The following is an 18,184-nucleotide window of genomic DNA, read 5'->3' as shown; positions in this document are numbered from 1 at the left end:
CGGGCAATTTTCATTGCATTCGGAAAGATGGCAGTAGTGAGCGCTTGATTACAAATATGAAGCAAAGGCATGCACAAAAAATTCATACAACTCCTCCCACAGATACTGCAAATGTGAAAATCAAAACTGTAAGCACTGCCAGTATCCTCTTGCCAGTGACGCCGGAACTATAATTTCAGTGGGGAGGGGGCCTGAAGCAAAAGTTCCTTTTTTATTATTTTTTATGGACCTCGATAACTAAGTTATTAAAATCCGAGTTTCACTTGAGAGAAGGAACGACTTTTTTCTATTTACCATGTTAAAATGTTTTTGTTAAGTATTGCTTCTTCTAATCGCAAGGGCAATGTGTGAATCGACTGATCAAGGCGTCCTATGCAACACCGAAAATCAGTTTGACGACTAACTTTGGTTCACGAATTGTGCCAACGGACTTAGTACACTTGTAAATTAAAAAGCACGAGTAACGAATTATCTATTTCCGAAAGAGCAAGGCTGAACAGGCGTACCGAACTAATAATGGTAGAGAATGGTACATACAGTCGCCAGTGCTGTCTGCCGGTCCAGTAGAGGGGCCAGTTGCTGTCGCGCCTTCTGAGTGAAAATACTATAGTGCAGCTTCGTACAAGCTGAGCATGCTTATTTATGAAGTGTTTGCAAGTCGGGGTAAGAATCAAGTTGAGAATACGCTCGGCGAGCCACAGCACGGCCGTTTCGTGGTTCCCTATATCAGGAAGTGCCCACAATGCTGTCCAGTCGGAAAACCGAGTTTCCCTCCAAGCAGCACCACCCTCAAAAGACGGACGCGCCTTGGGCACACGCAAAGACTGCATACCCACACCGAACACGCAATGCTCTTGCAGGTTTAATTGGTACAGCGGGGCAGATAGGTGAAGTGCAACTGTAGTTTGCAGGTGGCGTTGAACGCCTCCATGGCATCCCTTGCTATCTGCTCCATTCACTAAAGCTCCATGCCCTAGCCCACGTATGCTATGTACGAACCCTTCTTGCCGCCACATCGCACCTGTCACTGGGTGCGTTGGCTTCCTCCATGCGCGTTTTACATTGACCCACCCCGTTCCTTGTACCCTTTGGAGAGCTGTAACACGCCTTGTGGACATAAACATACCTCCAACTCAACAGTGTCAGTGTGGTGAAAAGTTGCTAACGCATATGTAACGTTCAATGTCCAATGATTATAACTTACGCATTACTGTCAGCTTCCCTATATGTAGCAACAAAGATGGAGTAAATGCCGTTGTGGCAGAAAAGAAGAAGAAAATCGGCGGCAATCGTAGACTAAACCTTCGTGAAGGTTGCATACAGCTTCGCTACCTTCAAGTGTTACGCGTTAGTGTGGGCTTCCTTGCATCTTTTTCCTGCAGGGAGAATGGCCCTTCCGGCAATTATTCACCACATCGCGATGCTGAGTGGCTACGATAGCTCTAGTAACCCCACACAAGAAGGGCCGAGGCTGCCCACAGCTCTTGCATTCCACAAGTTGCTGCCAAGCAGACCAGCATGGCCGCTTTCGTGTCTTGTGAGTACGGTAGACTCCCGTTAAGACAAACAACATTTTTCTCTCTTGTAGCATCCACAATGAAAAAAACCTCCGCTTAAGATAAATTTATGATAATACGAACAAATTTTTACAGTCCCTTTGAGTTCGTCTTAACGTAAATCTACTGTATTATCAACGTAAAAATTACTCCCACCTACCCTCGCGGGAACCCCTGTGTAGATGCGACGCATAGGGGGTTCCGTTGTTGTTTCCGTTAGGTTGATTCTCCCATCGCGTGAAACGTGCCGTGAACCCCCTGCCGCGGCTATGACGCAACACAATCCAACACAATCCACTTTAATCCAATCCAAGCCAATCCAATGCCCCTCGCGAGGGAGTGTTCGCTGTCGGAGAGGAGAGGGGGTGAGCGGCGGAGAGCGCAGCTCGCGCGGCGAGGAGAATGGGGGAGGGGTGTGGACGGACAACGACAACGCCGTATGGAGTGACAAGGCAAGTGAATGAGATGCCGTCGCATCTAAAATTGGCCAATGTCACTTAGTAGAAGCAGCCAAATTGATAGGAACACGAGATCGTAAGTTGCAAAAAAGATGTCAGTGGGGCGGGAAGTGGGGGGGTCGAGTCGGGCCTGCAAATAAAAATACTTGCTCTGCACCCCCGGTTCCGGCGTCCCTGCCTCTTGCAAAGTATAGTGGGGCATCAGTTTTGCCAAAGCACAAAATGTCACATCAGAGCTGCCTGTCGTAACTATGAGTTCCTCTGGTTTTTTGTTCGCTAGTATATCGAAATATTTTCGCATGGAATTAAGTTAGAACTGACTTGGTGATTTGTTCAGGGGATTTACAATAACCAGGTTCTACTGTCCATTGTCGTTAAGGGGGGTACATTGGTCTTAAAACAATTTTTAATTTTTAAGTAAACTCTGTGAAACTTGTCAGTCTTGCTAGCTGCTGTTTTCCTGATTTCAGATACAGCCCAGTCCACTTATAGCAAACGCATTGGGAAATGGAAATCACTTCATTATAACAGTTTTTCGCTACATCTGAACATAAAATATGTGTGTACAAATGGTAATGGGAATTGAAGATTTGTTCTTTATAGCCGGTATTCGTTAAAACCAGGTTCGCTTTAAGTGAGGTGTTTTATTATTATATGTGCCATTATTTTTTGAGGCACTCAATGAGTTCCCAAGATAATAAAAGATAATTTATCATTTTCGGGGGAACTAGACAAAACTATGAAATATAAAACTGTAATCTTTATATTTTCTAATACTATGAACCTTGGTGATAGCAATGTTAGAAGCGTTTTTGTTTTTTTTTTTTTTGATGCTCCACTTGAAACTAATTTTACATTGTTGGCACCATTGGCAAGGGACCATTTCGAACACCCACTCTTTCCTCCAAAAGGGCATGTGATGACAATCGGTTGGTTATCCCTTTTGCTACTGTTGGCGAGTGCTAGTTATAATGAAAATTTGTGCCAACATAGCTGATGATGGGTCCTGTTCGTTACGTGGCCTAATACCTCTTGCGTAGAACTGGGCAAGCTATGGTTTGATTCCATGCAGCTTAAAGTGTTCTATTCTATGGCATTTTTAAAAAAAGAATGCTGGCTGCAGAACAATGGGTGTGCGCAAACAAAAGCTTTTCTTCGACCGAGGAAAGCAGAGAGCTGCGCCCAGACCCCCATTGTGAACTTCCGTTTAGTGAGGATGTTGAGAACAGTTGACTTTTGCTGTGAACACATAGCAGTGCAGTAAAGACAAGGTGAACTTGTGACTATGCCTTTCAAGTTTTAAGGAAGTACTATTTTAAGGTATTCTGTTAACACATTTTCACTGTTTTTTTTTTTGTTGTTGTTGTTGTTTTCTGATTATATCGCTCGCCTTGCAAAATGCATTGCAAAACTGGTTGAGAAGAAGGAACTTTACCCCTTGATTCACCTCCCCCTGCCACCCTTTTCATGATTGTTTCATGGAGAAAAAAAGTGCTGGTAGGACCTTGTGAAAAACACGTCTAGCAATAGGGGTAGAAGTTTGGCCATTTCTCAAGGTAGCAAAAGGCTTAAGGATGTCTTGATTCAGACTTCACTGCAGTTTCTTGCATTCTCCCAAACACAGCGACTTTTGCTTCTGTTAACCATTTAACATTCACTGTATAATTTGTTCCAAGGAAACCACCCGCTCTTTGCACTCTTGGAGGTAAGAGAGAGGGAGAGAGAGAGAAAGACTTTATTGCCAGTCAGATTAAGACCTTTCGTACTCCTCCGCAAGAACCATGACCAGGTGGTCGACAAGGGCCACCTACGCCAACCACGTTTGCCAGTTGGGAGGTGGAGGGTTAGGGCAGAGGACAGGAGAAAAGGATGTGCTCAACATTTGTGTACGTAGAGGGGCAGTTGGGACAAACTGGGTCGGAGCTATAACCGTAGAGGTAGATTCGCGCAGGAGGGTGAGGGCGGCGAGCTGAATTACCTGCCGAAGGGTGTGCAGTCGATAGAGAAGTGTGGGGTGGCAGAAGAGTCTGTAGCGAGGGCTGGAGGTGTTGCTAGTGCTGTTTGAAGGTCTTTATGTACAAATATGCATCATCCGCCAAGGGTGGGGAAGGCCAAGGGATCTCCGGGCCAGCTGGTTAGCCAGCTGATAGTCGATGATTCCCGAGTGGCCCAGCACTCACACCACACTGACCAAGGCAGGGGAGAGGAGCGAGAGAGTTTCAGAGAGGTTGTCATGCAGATCTTCTGGAAGCTGGTTGTCGCGAAGAGCTCGAATCGCCACCATGCAGTCGGAGCAAATGCGATAGCGGGGAGAAGGGGGCAGGAAAAATTGTTCTCTAGTTGCGTGAAAGATCGCCGCCAGTTCGATAGCTAAGGGTGGGAGGGTAGGTAAGAAGGGTAAGGTAGGGTGGGAGTAAGGGCCTTCTGTGGAGGTGATTGGGGTGTCAGTGGGGCGGGACATAATGATGCAAGCAGTGGAGTCACAAGCAGAATAATACGCTGCATCAATGTAGCATGTGACAGTATCGAGAGGGAAGGGGTCGTAGTAGTGGCACATGCTTGCCGTCGGCCCTCATGAAGGTGTGGGCTCATGTTGGAGGGAATGGGGGCACAGTGGAGACTACTGGGAAGGAGCCGCTGAGGGGTGTGCAGGGGAAAAATCAGTGGGCCAGGCGCCCACCCGCTGAAGCAGCCAATGGCCCTGCGCAGAGCCAAACAAGCGGCCCAGCTGTCAGTCCCTGTGGAGGCGCAAAAAGGCAGGAAGAGGAAGAGACCTGTGGTGTATAATTTCTCTGTAGAAGCATATGTTGGGAGATGCAGGGCAGTAACTGTGCCCACCATTGTTCTTTTGCAGCATGACTGGAACTTCAAGAGGTTGGAGGATGAGCTCGGTTTTGCAGCAAAATTTGTAGCCAGCACAGTTGCAAGCTTACAGCATGGCTTGGCTGCATCTGAACAGTGGAGAGCTGTAAACAAAAGCGATGCAGGGACGCCACCATGGCATGCTTTAGGGCTTGAGCATTCTACCCTACTTCCCAGGATTTCAGTGATGTAAGATGAAGCTTTAGCAACAGTTATGCTGTTGCTAAAGAGCCAGCCAAACTACGTGCAGCACACTGGCCTTATGTTAGGCCTAACATTACACTTTGAGGTCTGTTGTCAAAGAATACCCACACCGCGACATGCTATGGGATTGACGTTGCCTGGGAAATCGTTGGTTAAACTGAACATTAAAGCTACGAAACATTAAGCCTTAGACCATTTAAAGCCGCCAGAGTACAACAGGCCATCGTTCATGGCGTTAATTAGTGAATATTACCCGCCGCGGTGGCTCAGTGGCTAAGGCGTTGCGCTGCCGAGCACGAGGTCGCGGGTTCGATTCCCGGCCGCGGCGGCCACTTTTCTGATGGAGGCGAAAAGCAAAAACGCCCGTGTGTACGAGGTTTCGGCGCACGTTAAAGATTCCCAGGTGGTCAAAATTAATCCGGAGCCCTCCACTACGGCGCGCCTCATCGCCTGTGTTGCGTCGGCACGTTAAACCCTACAATCATCATCATCTTAAAGGAGTACTGACACGAAATTTCAAAGCTGAGATAATTATGTAAAACGCTTCCTTTTTATCAGGAGATATCTCCCAGCAAGTTTCAACAGCAACCGTTCAGCGAAACATATTTAAAATCCATTTTAATCTTCGCCCGCACGAGAAAGCCCAGAGCGGGCCGACGTGACATCATCTGCTACGTGCCCCAAACTGCCGACGTCAGGGCTCCCGTGACGAAGCCGACGCGCTGGCTGTGGTTGGCGCGCGCTGCTCGGACGTGTGTACACGTCATGGTTTTGGGACTGACGTCATGCTGCCCGGGCCTGTGGGGACGGCGAAAACCTCGGCCGGTCTGGGCGCGCGCGTGCGCTCGCTCGCGCGCGCTTCCAGAGAGGCAGCGATACGGCAAGAATGGTGACGTCATGTTATACATGCTGTCATGGCGGCCGCTCGGCGTTTTTCAGTCGAAACCGAAACTGGCACGAATAAACGACGCCGTAAATGAATGTTTACACTGCGCTCGACCGTCTAATCTGTCATTCTATGATTAGTGGGCTGGTAGGCACGCATAGCAGCGAAAAAAACGTAACATAAAAATTTCGTGTCAGTACTCCTTTAACAAAAGCAATTGGCCGAGCCTCTGTCACAGCAGCGGGGAGCAGAAGTAAAAGGCGGAGAGAAAAGGGTGGTGATGATGCTTTCATACCTACGGCTTAAAGATGTGGTCTACTTTTTCACTGCTTAATTTAGGACGCCCTCTAACACGTACATTATTGTGCTGTAGCAGAAAACAAAAAGCCGGGGGTATGGCCCAAACTTTTTCATATATTTCAGTCATTTCAAAAATGGAATGCACATCGCAATTTTTTACACTTTATTACAAAACACTGGGGACATTAAAAAAAAAAGAACAGGTACTGTGCTGCACCCTTCGAAACCGGCACAAGCAATTGTCCTAGTGCTTCTTAAACTGCTTCACAATGGCCTCGTACTTCGACTTGCTCTTGAACCAAAGGAGGAAAGGAATTCCAAGAGACGGCAATGTCATGACAGCAAATGCCAGCCAGTCCATCTGTGAAGAACAAAGAAAGTTTTTACATTTTTACAGCAACGTCGCTAACACATGCAAAGTACAGCGAATGCGTGCTATCAAAACACAAATAAAGGCCAACTGCAGCGAATAAATTCACCGTGTCCAAATTTATAGAGTGAGCAGTAGGTACCACCGAAGCGACCGGGACATGACTGTAGCCCTGTGAAGCCTACAAGTGTATAAAATAGCTCCACTGTACACAACACTACACCTGCTCCAATTTATAGAGGTGACTAGAATATTCCTTATCTGCATTCTCATCGCATAAATTTTAAAGAAATCCATAGTAGTTTACAATGCCACAGAAAAACAGTAAAACCTGCGTAGACTTGCCCCTTCGCAATTTTAAATTTTAAGCCAAGAGTAGACGCCCATATAGCTGAATCTTGCAGTACAAACTGATGCCACGGCAACAAAATAAGGGGACTCAAAATACGACAAAAAAGTCAAAATGAAGAGTACAATATGCTTGTGTAGAACATTACACACACAAAAAAACTCCAAACATTCCATTCTATTCACATGCTATGAATACGGTACATTGAAAAAGTTACAATTGACTAACAGCATTCAAGAACTGCATGTTCAATAGTTACATATGATAAATATGTGCTACCTTCCAGTATTTATGTAACTAGTACTAAACAGGCAACTCTCAATGGTGGCCAATTTAACTTTTTCAATGGCCTGTGAATAGCATCGTACTTTCCAGTAGTGTGGTACCTTTCATATTTATTGCAGTCAGCCTTGAAAACCAAGCTCCTTGTTCCAACTGCTAAAGCCAATCAATGAAACCTCCTCAGAATACCCCAATGTACACCTAAATTATTCCCTCCCTTCGGGAACCTTACCACATGTGGCGAGAACTTTCTGTCGAAGTCGCGCTCTGGGACAATTCCACCTTCTCCTGGCTCTGCAGTGTGCGCGTACTGAAAATGGATGGAATTAAAGTTTGGGTTTGTTATCACTAAAAACACCTATTTATTTTGTGTATAACATGCCAACAAACCAATCACAACAAAGAATCTCCTTTGAAATTTAGCTTTGTTAATTTATCGCACTTTGAAAGTGTTGCACACAGCCCAATGAGCTATACTTACTGAAGCCTGTTGTTATTTGTCATATTTATTTCTACTCGCCAGATTTTATTTCTGCGCCCCATGTGCTGCCAGGTAAACAGCACTGCAGCATCTACGGAGACTCCCACAACCCAAAAAATTCGCTACCTTCCACCAAATGAATGCTCCTGAACCCCTACAAATTATGACTGTTCAAAGATACCTTTCTCAAGTGAAACATACGGCAAGAAAACCGATTAAAATGCTACCAAAAATACCAACTCTGCGTTCCCGTACGAGAGGCGATGACCATACCTGGTATTCTTGGCTGTCCTCCGATGCCCGATAGGAAACTTCGGCACTGGTGAAGTTAAACCTGCCGGGCGTCAGAGGCCTGACGACAACGGTGTGAGTGACATTGCTGCCACTGCGTGTTCAGCCTAGTTAAGGACGTACCGGCTTTGACTGTGTGCTTCAAAATGGCAGACGGCGACAGAACACTATGCTTCACAGGCACTGACAAGCGCGCTAAAGTGGCCATTAATTAAGACAAAACACAAGTTTGGTTCAATAAACTTTGTGCAGTTAACAACGATACCAATCTTATCGTGAACTTCATACAAATAATGGAGATACAGAAAAACACACACACACACTTTTCACAGCCACTTTTCAGCGATTCCTCTATGACGTCACAGAATCTTGTTTGTGGGATCGGTAGCCCATGACATGAGCCACCGCTAAGAAACATGACCGTGCAATTGTAGTGGGGTCTCTAGTACTGTTGTCGTATCAATTGAATGCTAACATGCAGCTAACATACTGAAAAGTGTTTTTAGTGCGGGCCCATATTACGCCACTGTAGCGTGAAATTCAAGTCTTTCGCCATTTTTTGCGTTTTTCGATTGAAAAATGTCGTTTGTGGCTGGGATAGAGCTGAGTGAGTTACCAAAGGCTAGTAGTTTAAAACTTAACTTCATGGCCCCTGAAACACCCTCCCCAACACCAGTCAGCTTGTTCGTTGAAGTCACATGACTCAAACGGTCGAAACAATTCTCATAAACCACTTATGCACCTGTTTGAGGGCAGCTTTTCATATTCAGTGTAGGCGCTTCCTGTAGCAGCAGCATATCCAATCCTGTTCTCAATTGTAAGAAAGTGCAATGACCGAAACTGCTTGTCCGCAGTGCTGCATCACCCCAAACCTGCGGAAAAATCCTTTGCAGTCAGGGAGTCTGTCGTCACAAATATGCCCTCAGTGGGGAAAAAAATGCAATCGTACCTAGCCAGGTGGTGCCCTATACAAAATCTGCCGGCGCAGGTAACAGATCATACTTATGAGCATTGGGTGGAGCAGCTGACCAGCTCCGAGTACTCGGACCAGCACCGACTGGTGGAACGGGCCCGGACGGCCAGCCAGCTCCAAGGAATCTTGGAATGAGGATGCCTCTCACTGGGTGAAGGCCCTAAGAATATCCTCCTGCTCATTAGTACAATAAATGTTTGGCGCTCTCTCTCTCTGTCTCTCTCTGGAACTCTTGCAATAGTTATAATAAGCAAACGCCCCAGTGCAGACTTGCAGCTGCTTGACACATGTAATGGCAGGGCTACACAGTGAGCCAGGCACTTCCGCGACCACAAAAGCACTGCTCTGCAGTGAAGACACACGGAAGCCAAGGATACGGTGCCAGCCTGTTGAGCTTGAAGTTGAGGAGGCCACTGGTGACCTGGAAGTGTGCGGGGTGGAAGGAGCTGTCCATCAGCGTAATGTCCAGGGCCGCACTGCACATCGGAGAAGAAAGAAATAGAAATATAGTAGTATGACAATGCACCCACGCATCTGTCTACGTTCTTCTCTCATTTCAGCACACAAACTACGGCGCTGGATCTCTAATCAAAGTTGGAGCAGAAGTGACAACAGCATCCCGCAACCTTTTGCAATTTGTTTGGACTTTTTTTTGGGTAAGCAGTTCTTTCAGCAGGACACCCCCAGGCGATTTCCAGGCCATCTGGCCTGCACTAGTCATGATGTGGCATTGACTGCCAAAACTACAACACTTGGTTTGGTAGGTTTTGCACAGTTTGAAAAGAATTCTGCATGTTAATATTCTAACATGAATAAATTTGCCATATTCCATACAATTTGAGGCCTCCAGTGATGAACAAAGTCCTCACCGCTTTGTTGTTTGCCTGATACCCCATTAATATTGTGTCGCATTTTAAACTTTGTGCAGATGCATTGAACAATGATTGCATATGGAGTGAAATAGACTGTCAAAGTTCATGTATGCAGGTATAAAAGAGTTAACTAAGAAAAACAATTCTTGTGTTCAAAATTTACGAGCACTTACTAAACAACCCACAATAAGCTATTGACAACTGCCTACAAACCATGCCTACACCATTGCGATGTATCGGTAGAAGTGGTAGTGGTAAATTCTTGTGCATACCAGGAGGAAAATAAGTCAGCTTACAGACATCTCTGCAACATCATCTGCACTGACCACGCCATGCCTGCCTGTAATATCGACCCTGAATACTTTACTAGCTGGCAGTTAAAATCCTTACCTCCATTCAGTTTATATTCTATCTGTATTTTATCGCATGTCAGGTATTTACTAGTAGAGAAAATTCCTCTGGTAAGAAGTCAATGTTCCCTCAGTGATGAAGGTTGAGTGCAGGAACTAATTTATGCAAGTATCCTGCACAGGTGACAAAAAAAAAAAAAAAACATGCACACTAACCAAGCTTTTTAAGTGCTTGTGCATTTAGACACAGCAAAACAAAACAAACTAAAAAAAAGCGTGACCCCAACCTTCAAAATTTTCATCATCTCTAAACAATGTTTTATCAGCCATAGGAAATTTCTATTCACCATATCCAACACAACGTCAAGTTGCTATGAACTGCTCACAAACCCAGATCAGCATGAATGGGATTGATGCAGCAAAAATAAACAAACAGGAGGCATCAGTATACAATGCGAGGAATTCACTGCATGCAATACCCCCTTCGCAACGACAGTATCACTGCACTCGCACAACTCTGTGTACAACGGGCACTAGACCCTACATTAGACTTGTTAAAGGGGCCCTGAAAGGCATTTTGAGCACACTAAATGAACTAGCGCAATCGTTAGATAGGGTCGTCAACATCATCTGTGCCAAGTATTACTCTTTTACGCGCAGCGGAAAGCTCACACTTTTGTTGCAAAGTTTGTTGCTTTTTTCTCACCCTTTCCTTCGTGTTTTTGGACGCCGCCATCTTCACATGTCTACATCATCGATTCCCATATGTTCGTCATGAGCTAGACATCCTGCTATTGGGCGGCTTTTTCACGCACTTCCGGCAAAGAGATGAGTCGTCTGCTCAGCATCGGCTCGCCCGCTGATCTGCCAGCGGAGTGCCGGAGTGTTGGACATTTTACGACAAACGAAACAAGTGTAAACAAACGCTTAACCGTTTGTATTGAATGCAACACGGCCATAGCACGACATGGATTTTATGTTACATGAGTACGTACCATAAAGAAAGCCCCGTGACACTTATTTGGTGCAATCGCAGAGAACGCCCTGAGCCGAATGCCAGGGTTTGACGCGTACATTTTATTCAACTTCAAAACAATCCAGAGATGCGTTTCGAACGAACGCAACGTCACAACATGCGTTGCAAGTCTGAACCGCGATTGACAGACGATGGGTTGCCTCCTCCTGCCCGTCGTAAATTCGGCACTCACCTCACACCCGGTTTGCGTGGACGAACAGCAAGTCACAACTCTGGCGCGCAAGCGAGAATGCTTTTAGCCAGGCACACTACACATACCCCATGCGAGGTTGAGTCGTACGTCGTTCGAGAAAGATAATCCAGACCATGGGAAGCACTATCCACCCGCAGAAGTACAATGCCGCATTTCATCGCGAAACGAACGCGTCCACAACACACAGGAGGCGATGCACACACACACACAGCTTCGGTCACTGCATTGGCTTAGCTGCAAGCTTCGTTCGGACAATCAGCGATGCTACGACGATACAGAGCTGCGTGAGAACGACGTGCTAACCACTTCACGTATTTAAAAACACAGGGGCAAAGAACTAGGTTAATCGGAAGCAAAAAATATGTCTTCCATTATAGTGGCTGAAATATACTGGCTAGTGTGCCGAGGGCGGCCTCCAGGCGGGCGCCGGGAGCGATGTACGCGGCCGGCTGCAGCTAGGGGCGCTGCCGTGCGGGAGTGTGCGCGTTCGTTCGGCCCGAGCATATCGCGCGGTTACCTCCGAGCTGCGGCGCAGACGGCAGCGGCAGAACTTTCCATTCCCGTTTGCGACGAAAGCGAGCGAATGCGACGGAAATTCTGTCGCGCGACGAAAATTTGTCCCGACCATTCGACAAAAACGATCGTCGCGCGACAAAGCGACGGAATTCCTGCCGCTTTCACTCGCTTTCGTCGCAAGTGCGAACGGGCCTTTATGCGCAATCACATAAAACAAGCTCTTGCTTATCGCCTGAGCGTACGGTTTATATCTGACTACGTTACACTGTGCTTGCCAGTGTATTTAAACGATGTCACTAGGTTTGAAACGTACGCGCTCGGCGTGCAGCTTTGTAAACGCAAGCGGCCTCACATACGCACGCTATTTTGCTGCTAATAGAGTTTTAGTACAGCGTTTGTGGCCTTTGCATACGCTAAACGCTAAATTTTTGCATCCCGCTACGTAAACACTGCGAGGGGAGTTTTAGTAGAGCGGTAGAGCGTCTAATCAGTTTTGCGTAGCGACACACTAATGCATACGACGCCATCTGTCAAATGTTGTCCGAAATGTCTCGCCGGCTCATCTGCTATCGGAGTGCCGGAGTGTTTGGACATTTTACGACTATCCAAACAAGTGCAAACATACGCTTTCCCGTCAGTGTTGAATGCAACACATGGGTGCAGCTTGTCAGAACACGGGTTCTCGCTGATCGAGTGCGGCGTTGGTTAAATTTGCTCTGCGCCTTCCCGTTCATCGCCGCTGATAAAGCGATCCAATCCGGTGCGTTTTGTGCACGGGTTCTGTGTCAGTTTAAAATGTCCTTTTTCACATGCCGCCGGTAGTAGGAATTACAACCGCCGCAAAATAACACCCGGCACCAGCGGGGTCACATCTGAGACCACGCTTTTTGGATAAACAGTGCGCGGTGCACCAAAGGGAACGAGCGCACGATTCTCCCCGCGCGGCTGCGAATTCGCCGCCGATACCAACGGCAGCTACGTACACCGCGAAAGGGCAAGGCCAGGCCGCACACATGCGGCCAGGTCCTTCGTTCACTTTTCCAGCCTTTAGAGGAGTGTCCATGGGGTCAACAAAGATGAAAAAGCCGAAAGAGCTGGCCCGTAGCAGACGGCAGTCTGTGGGAGCGCAATAGCGGAAGTTCGTCACCGCTGAGGAGCGGAGCATCATGGGAGGGGAGGCCAACAGCGAAGAAACAGTTGAAAGGAGGAGGAAATACAGCGCGACGATAATGCGCGGTTTTTGATTTACGATTTCTCAGCTAATACTCATCGCTTTAACAAAATTCTTGCAGGAGGAGATTGCTAATACATTGCTTTATTTGGTTACATGTACATCCATGCATCGGCGGAAGGCATTTCAGGACCCCTTTAAATTGCACATTAGAGTGCTATACTTTACACCTTATAACTTGAGTTGGTACTTAAAGGGACACTGAAGTGAATTTGTCAAGCTCCCGTTTTTGCTTTCACTGCGTGGACTGGCTCAAATTAACACACTTTTCATCGTTTATCAGGTTGATAAGTCGGTAATTATTTTATAAAGCAAGAAAGAAGAAAAGCTAATATGCGCAGTCTGCGGTGGCCGCACCAACTAAAGGCTGTGACGTCGGGAGGAGGTGCATTGTGATTGGACGATGTCCAAGATTTGCATTTAAACAAGTTTCGGTATCGGTTCTGTAAAACAACATGCTTGACATCCGACGTTATCATTGGATGGGCATTCTCGATATCTCAATAATTGTCATACCGCGCTTCTTCCATGTTCTCGGCTGTAAAATGCCTAAGATAAGCCTCCCAGGACGGCTTGGAATCGTAGCAATCACTAGCCGAGACCTATGCAGTGATTGCACACCACCACGTCACCGCAGACGCTCAAACTCCATGCGCTTTTCCCCCATATTTGGAGCTTGCCTCACTCATGCCTGTATCGTAAAAAGCGTGTTCGCACCAGGCCAAGGATCTGCTGATTCTGGCCTGTGCCCACTGCCCGCAAGCAGTCGGTGCTCATGGCAACAACTGGCTAGAGCGGCAGTGTCAGTCTGCGCGCGTTCTGCGAACTCACTCATAGAGCAGTGAACGTTACGGCCCAAAAATGGTGAACTCAGTATAGAAAACATCGGCCGAAAACGAAACAAATCAACTTACAAAAAAAAAAAAAATAATGCACCCTCGGGGATTCGAACTTGCAACATGCAAGATGAAATACCTAGCGCTCCAGACCACTCGGCCACGAACAAGCACTGCCGGTGTTGGAAATATAAGGTATATAATGTATAACCAGTTTTACACTTTTGTTTAGTTTTAGCATTTCAAGCAGCTTAAATGACTATTTGTTGTATAACGCTACTGCAGTAAGCGTCCCCAAAATTTCCACAATATATCACGTCTAGCAATTCTTAGACAGAAAAGCATTCTCAGATGTGTGTTCGTGCTGCTGACCACTGTGCTTGTTCACCCAGCGCAAAAAAGTGCTTCCTGCTCCCTTGTTTTACGCTGTACGGTAAAAGTTTCAGTTGATTTTATTTCCTTTGTACCTATATTGACTTTGCTGACTCTTCTCCCGCCTTCAAGTGGCCTTAGATTTTCCTACTAGCGTACCAGTCAGCGAAGCGTCGCATGTGCGCTTGTGCAGCACTTGTGTGGAGCGACCTGGACTTGGATCTGATTCTGATTGTAGGGTTTTACGCGCCGACGCAACGCAGGCGATGAGGCGCACCGTAGTGGAGGGCTCCGGATTAATTTTGACCACCTGAGGATCTTTCACATGTGCCAAAATTTCGTGCACACGGGCGTTTTTGCTCTTAGCCTCCAACAGAAAAGCGGCCGCCGCAGCTGGGAACCGAGACCTGGACTTGGAGCTTGACACAGTGTACAAACGAACAATGTAAAGAAAGGCACATTCTTCCATTCACAAACGTGTCGTGGCTTAGTTTCAACTGAGCGAACGAATTGCGACAACCCGTTGCGACCAGCGGACTTAACGCTGGGCCGACTGGCTCTGTCGGAAGGTCGGCGAGCCATGCAGTAGCACAGTCAAGCCAAGTCATTTCCTCCTGACATCACACAAAAACACCACAAAAAATGGGCGAGGATGCAGAGAGGAGGACAGCATTTTTCTGCTAAATAAATTCTCGTAAAAACGCACTCGGAGTGGTCGAAACATGGCCTATGGACTCCGGAATACAATTTGCGCTAGTAATCCCTAAATGTTTACAAAGCACTTCAGTGTCACTTCAAACCAATGCTTTGCCCTGTACAGTGTATTTGTGAAGTTTTGTTCTCTTGAATGGGACCCCAGGCCCACTCAAGCAGTAAAATGAAGTGCCTTCTGCCTAGGTGGCATCAAACACACATGTTGGAAGCAAAATTTTTATTCCATTCTAAATGGCAATTACTACCGGGAGTGAAAACTACAGCTCGTGACATCACTTGACACCAAACAATTCCCAGCTACTCTAAGAAAAAAAAAAAAAAGAAGAGTACCTTGCATTTCACACAGCTGCTAGCATGCATACTATGCTACTTTCCAGCAACGCAGTGCCTGCCTTTCCATTACAACACTACTTTTAAGACATCTGAAGCTATCCTCAAGCACGTGATACTCGATTCCCTTTGGGGTGTCAAAATGAGCAGGCAAGTGAATATGCAGTGGTACCTTCCGCCAACATTGTAGATGTTGTAGTCGACGATGATGTCCCTGCCCTCGACAAGGTACTTGTTGAGGATGCGCTTCTGTATAAGTAGCCGCGCTTCAGTGACCTCTTCTTCCGTGGCGTGGACCAACCACAGGCACAGGACGCCAACGAGGATTCTCAGCATCTGCAGCGAGTAACCACACACCGACCACGTCAGCTCGACCATCAACGCACTTAACGACAAAATCACCCATTCCAATGTCGCAATCAAAGACACACAGGACTGCTCCATTTGGCACGAAGAGAGACATTTCTCTTCCCAATGTGCCAAAGCACCTTCTTTGATATCCTAACAAAAAGACCCAGTGCTATTCATCTTCAGCACCGAAGCAAGACAGAACTGTTTTAATGCAGTAATGCATACTAGTGGAACTTGCATACTAATGGAACTCGGTATGCATACTGAGCTCAAAAATGTCCCCAGTGCACTTCCTTTCCTTTTTCTTTCTCGTAAACCACAACCACTACCACCATACTAATAGAACGAAACTCCAAACTTGGAGCAATGCTTGCATCCGTCTATATGAATGAGGCCACTTTTCTGTTCCCCGTGCCTTCCCTTCTTGTGTTCTAAGGCATGTACCTCAATACAAATTACACCGCGTTTCATTACAACTCTGCAATGGCACCAAGTTTAGCATCTGTTAGACTGATCATTGGTATTTTAAAAATATTGGGGCTTGTCAGGAAAAATGATTCTGACAAATGGCCGCACCTTTTGTTTTGATATTCCTGCCATAAAGAAATTACACGCATCTGTACCCTTCGGCAAAAATATCGAAATTGTTGGAAATTTAACTCCCTTAGCACCCCTACAATGCAATGTGAAAGGCAACAAAGGTGCCATGGCAAATCAGTGCAAAGTTGGGCAACTGCGGTGGCAGCGCGGAAACAAAACCGAAATTGTTGTAATGATAGTCACATATTTGTAACGGTAATTTGGACAACAACAGAACCTTCATCAATGCCTGCAGCATTTGTAACGATATTTTGAACGACAATAGAACCTTCACCAATTCCTGCGACGGTAAAAAAACCACTTCAAATCAAACATTTAACTTTTCTAACAGACACGTGTCAATATTTTCAGCAGACTTGACCAATTATTGTCAAAGCATAAATCAGACAATTTCAGATTCTCCTGAATCACTTCTGGTGCCCTGACCACAAAATCAGCCCCTCTCTTTTTTTTCCCTTTTTTTTGGAAGCAGCACAGCCATGCCCACTTTCCACTTACGCAATACAAACTTGCATCAAAAATCCCGTTTTCGTTGCATTAATGCAAACAAAACTAATTCTGGAAGGGCACTTCATGAACTAACCACTAGATATATTTCCTTATCTTACAAACGCCTCTAAAGCAATGAAACTGGGCAATGATATCGTCGTGAAACATTAAAATTCTTGAATAGGCGAGGTGCTAGAAGTGTTAACGCGAGTGCCGCAACCGGTATAGCTTGCTTCAAAGTCACAGCTAGGCGTTTAAAGCTATAAGATCGAGCTCAAGTCATGAGCAAATCCATCGGTTCCATCTAAAGAACGCATGTCCTCTTAGCACTGGAACAACACAGCTGAGTAAACAGAGATGATGCATGTTGTAACTAAAAAAATGTAAAATTTTTACATTAGAATATTTGCCCGTGACGCAAACTTTCTGCACGAACACAGCAATGATAAAAAGAATAACTCGGTGCAATCTACCCAATCCCACTCAACACACGCACACATATTACCCGCTCTTTCCCCCTTTTCAAACGTTCTTAACCGAGCTGTCAGGACAGTACAAAACTGGAGCATGCGGCTGGCTAAAGTCAAGCGGTCGCGACGCGAAGGAACTGCCGAATTACAAACCGGGTGACAAATCAACTGCTAACGTGACTTGTCTACTACGATTGCTATATACTAACACCTCTCTTTCACTCTGTGCATGCCTCGTTACAATATGCGACAAACTGAAAGTCGCAAACTCGCATATCACTGATCGCTCCGAGCAACATAATACCGACGCTATCCAAACATTTTTCGTGCAACACTGCTTTTCGACGCGTTTAAACTTGTAATCGTGTTAAGCAACATTGGCAAATTAGATCACACAGACATGCTTTGATTAACTGAAATAAACCCCTCTAAACCATGTAAACATGACCAACGCCGACAGTCATGCCCAGCAAAGGCTACAAAACTGTACAGATCCGGTTTATTTTCGAGGTTCTTACCATGTGATCCGTTAGTTGCAGCTAAAATACACGTGCAGGAAGGGTTGTTTAACTTGGGACAGCCGATAAAAGTTTTAAGGCGCGTACAAGCACGAGAGCCGGGTACATACCCTGACAACGTGTACAGCGGAGCTTGAGCAAAGAGGCAACGCGTTGGTTCCATGTGGCCAGGTAAGTTACTAACGCCAGCTAACGCCGCCAAGTAAGTCAGACGCGACCGACTACTGATTCAAAATGATAAGTTCGTTTAATTGGTAAAAATAAAATATTGTATGTATTGTGAAAGTGTATTTG

The 18,184-nt window shown here is 46.1% G+C and overlaps 1 protein-coding gene across 2 annotated transcripts; it reads right to left on the bottom strand.

The window, feature by feature from the left end:
* Positions 1-6,412: 6,412 nt before the first annotated feature.
* On the bottom strand, positions 6,413-18,120 carry Ssrbeta (signal sequence receptor beta). 2 transcript variants are annotated; one of them, XM_077700289.1, is made up of 6 exons: positions 18,001-18,120; positions 15,635-15,798; positions 9,390-9,488; positions 8,022-8,133; positions 7,500-7,577; positions 6,413-6,627 (listed from the first exon to the last, which is right to left on the bottom strand). In XM_077700289.1, exons 2-6 carry the CDS (start codon positions 15,796-15,798, stop codon positions 6,511-6,513), a joined length of 570 nt encoding a protein of 189 aa, XP_077556415.1. In that variant the 5' UTR covers positions 18,001-18,120; the 3' UTR covers positions 6,413-6,510. The 2 variants fall into 2 exon arrangements, with proteins under 2 accessions (XP_077556415.1, XP_077556414.1); XM_077700288.1 differs by having other exon boundaries at positions 17,891-18,037.
* Between the last annotated feature and the right edge of the window lie 64 nt (positions 18,121-18,184).

This window comes from Haemaphysalis longicornis, unplaced genomic scaffold (genome assembly GCF_048455015.1).
Source record: "Haemaphysalis longicornis isolate Haplotype H1 unplaced genomic scaffold, Haemaphysalis longicornis Haplotype H1 scaffold_2, whole genome shotgun sequence".
NCBI classification, from domain to species: domain Eukaryota; kingdom Metazoa; phylum Arthropoda; class Arachnida; order Ixodida; family Ixodidae; genus Haemaphysalis; species Haemaphysalis longicornis.
Note: the sequence above shows the minus strand (reverse complement) of the source record. Positions and strands in the feature narration are given on the sequence as shown.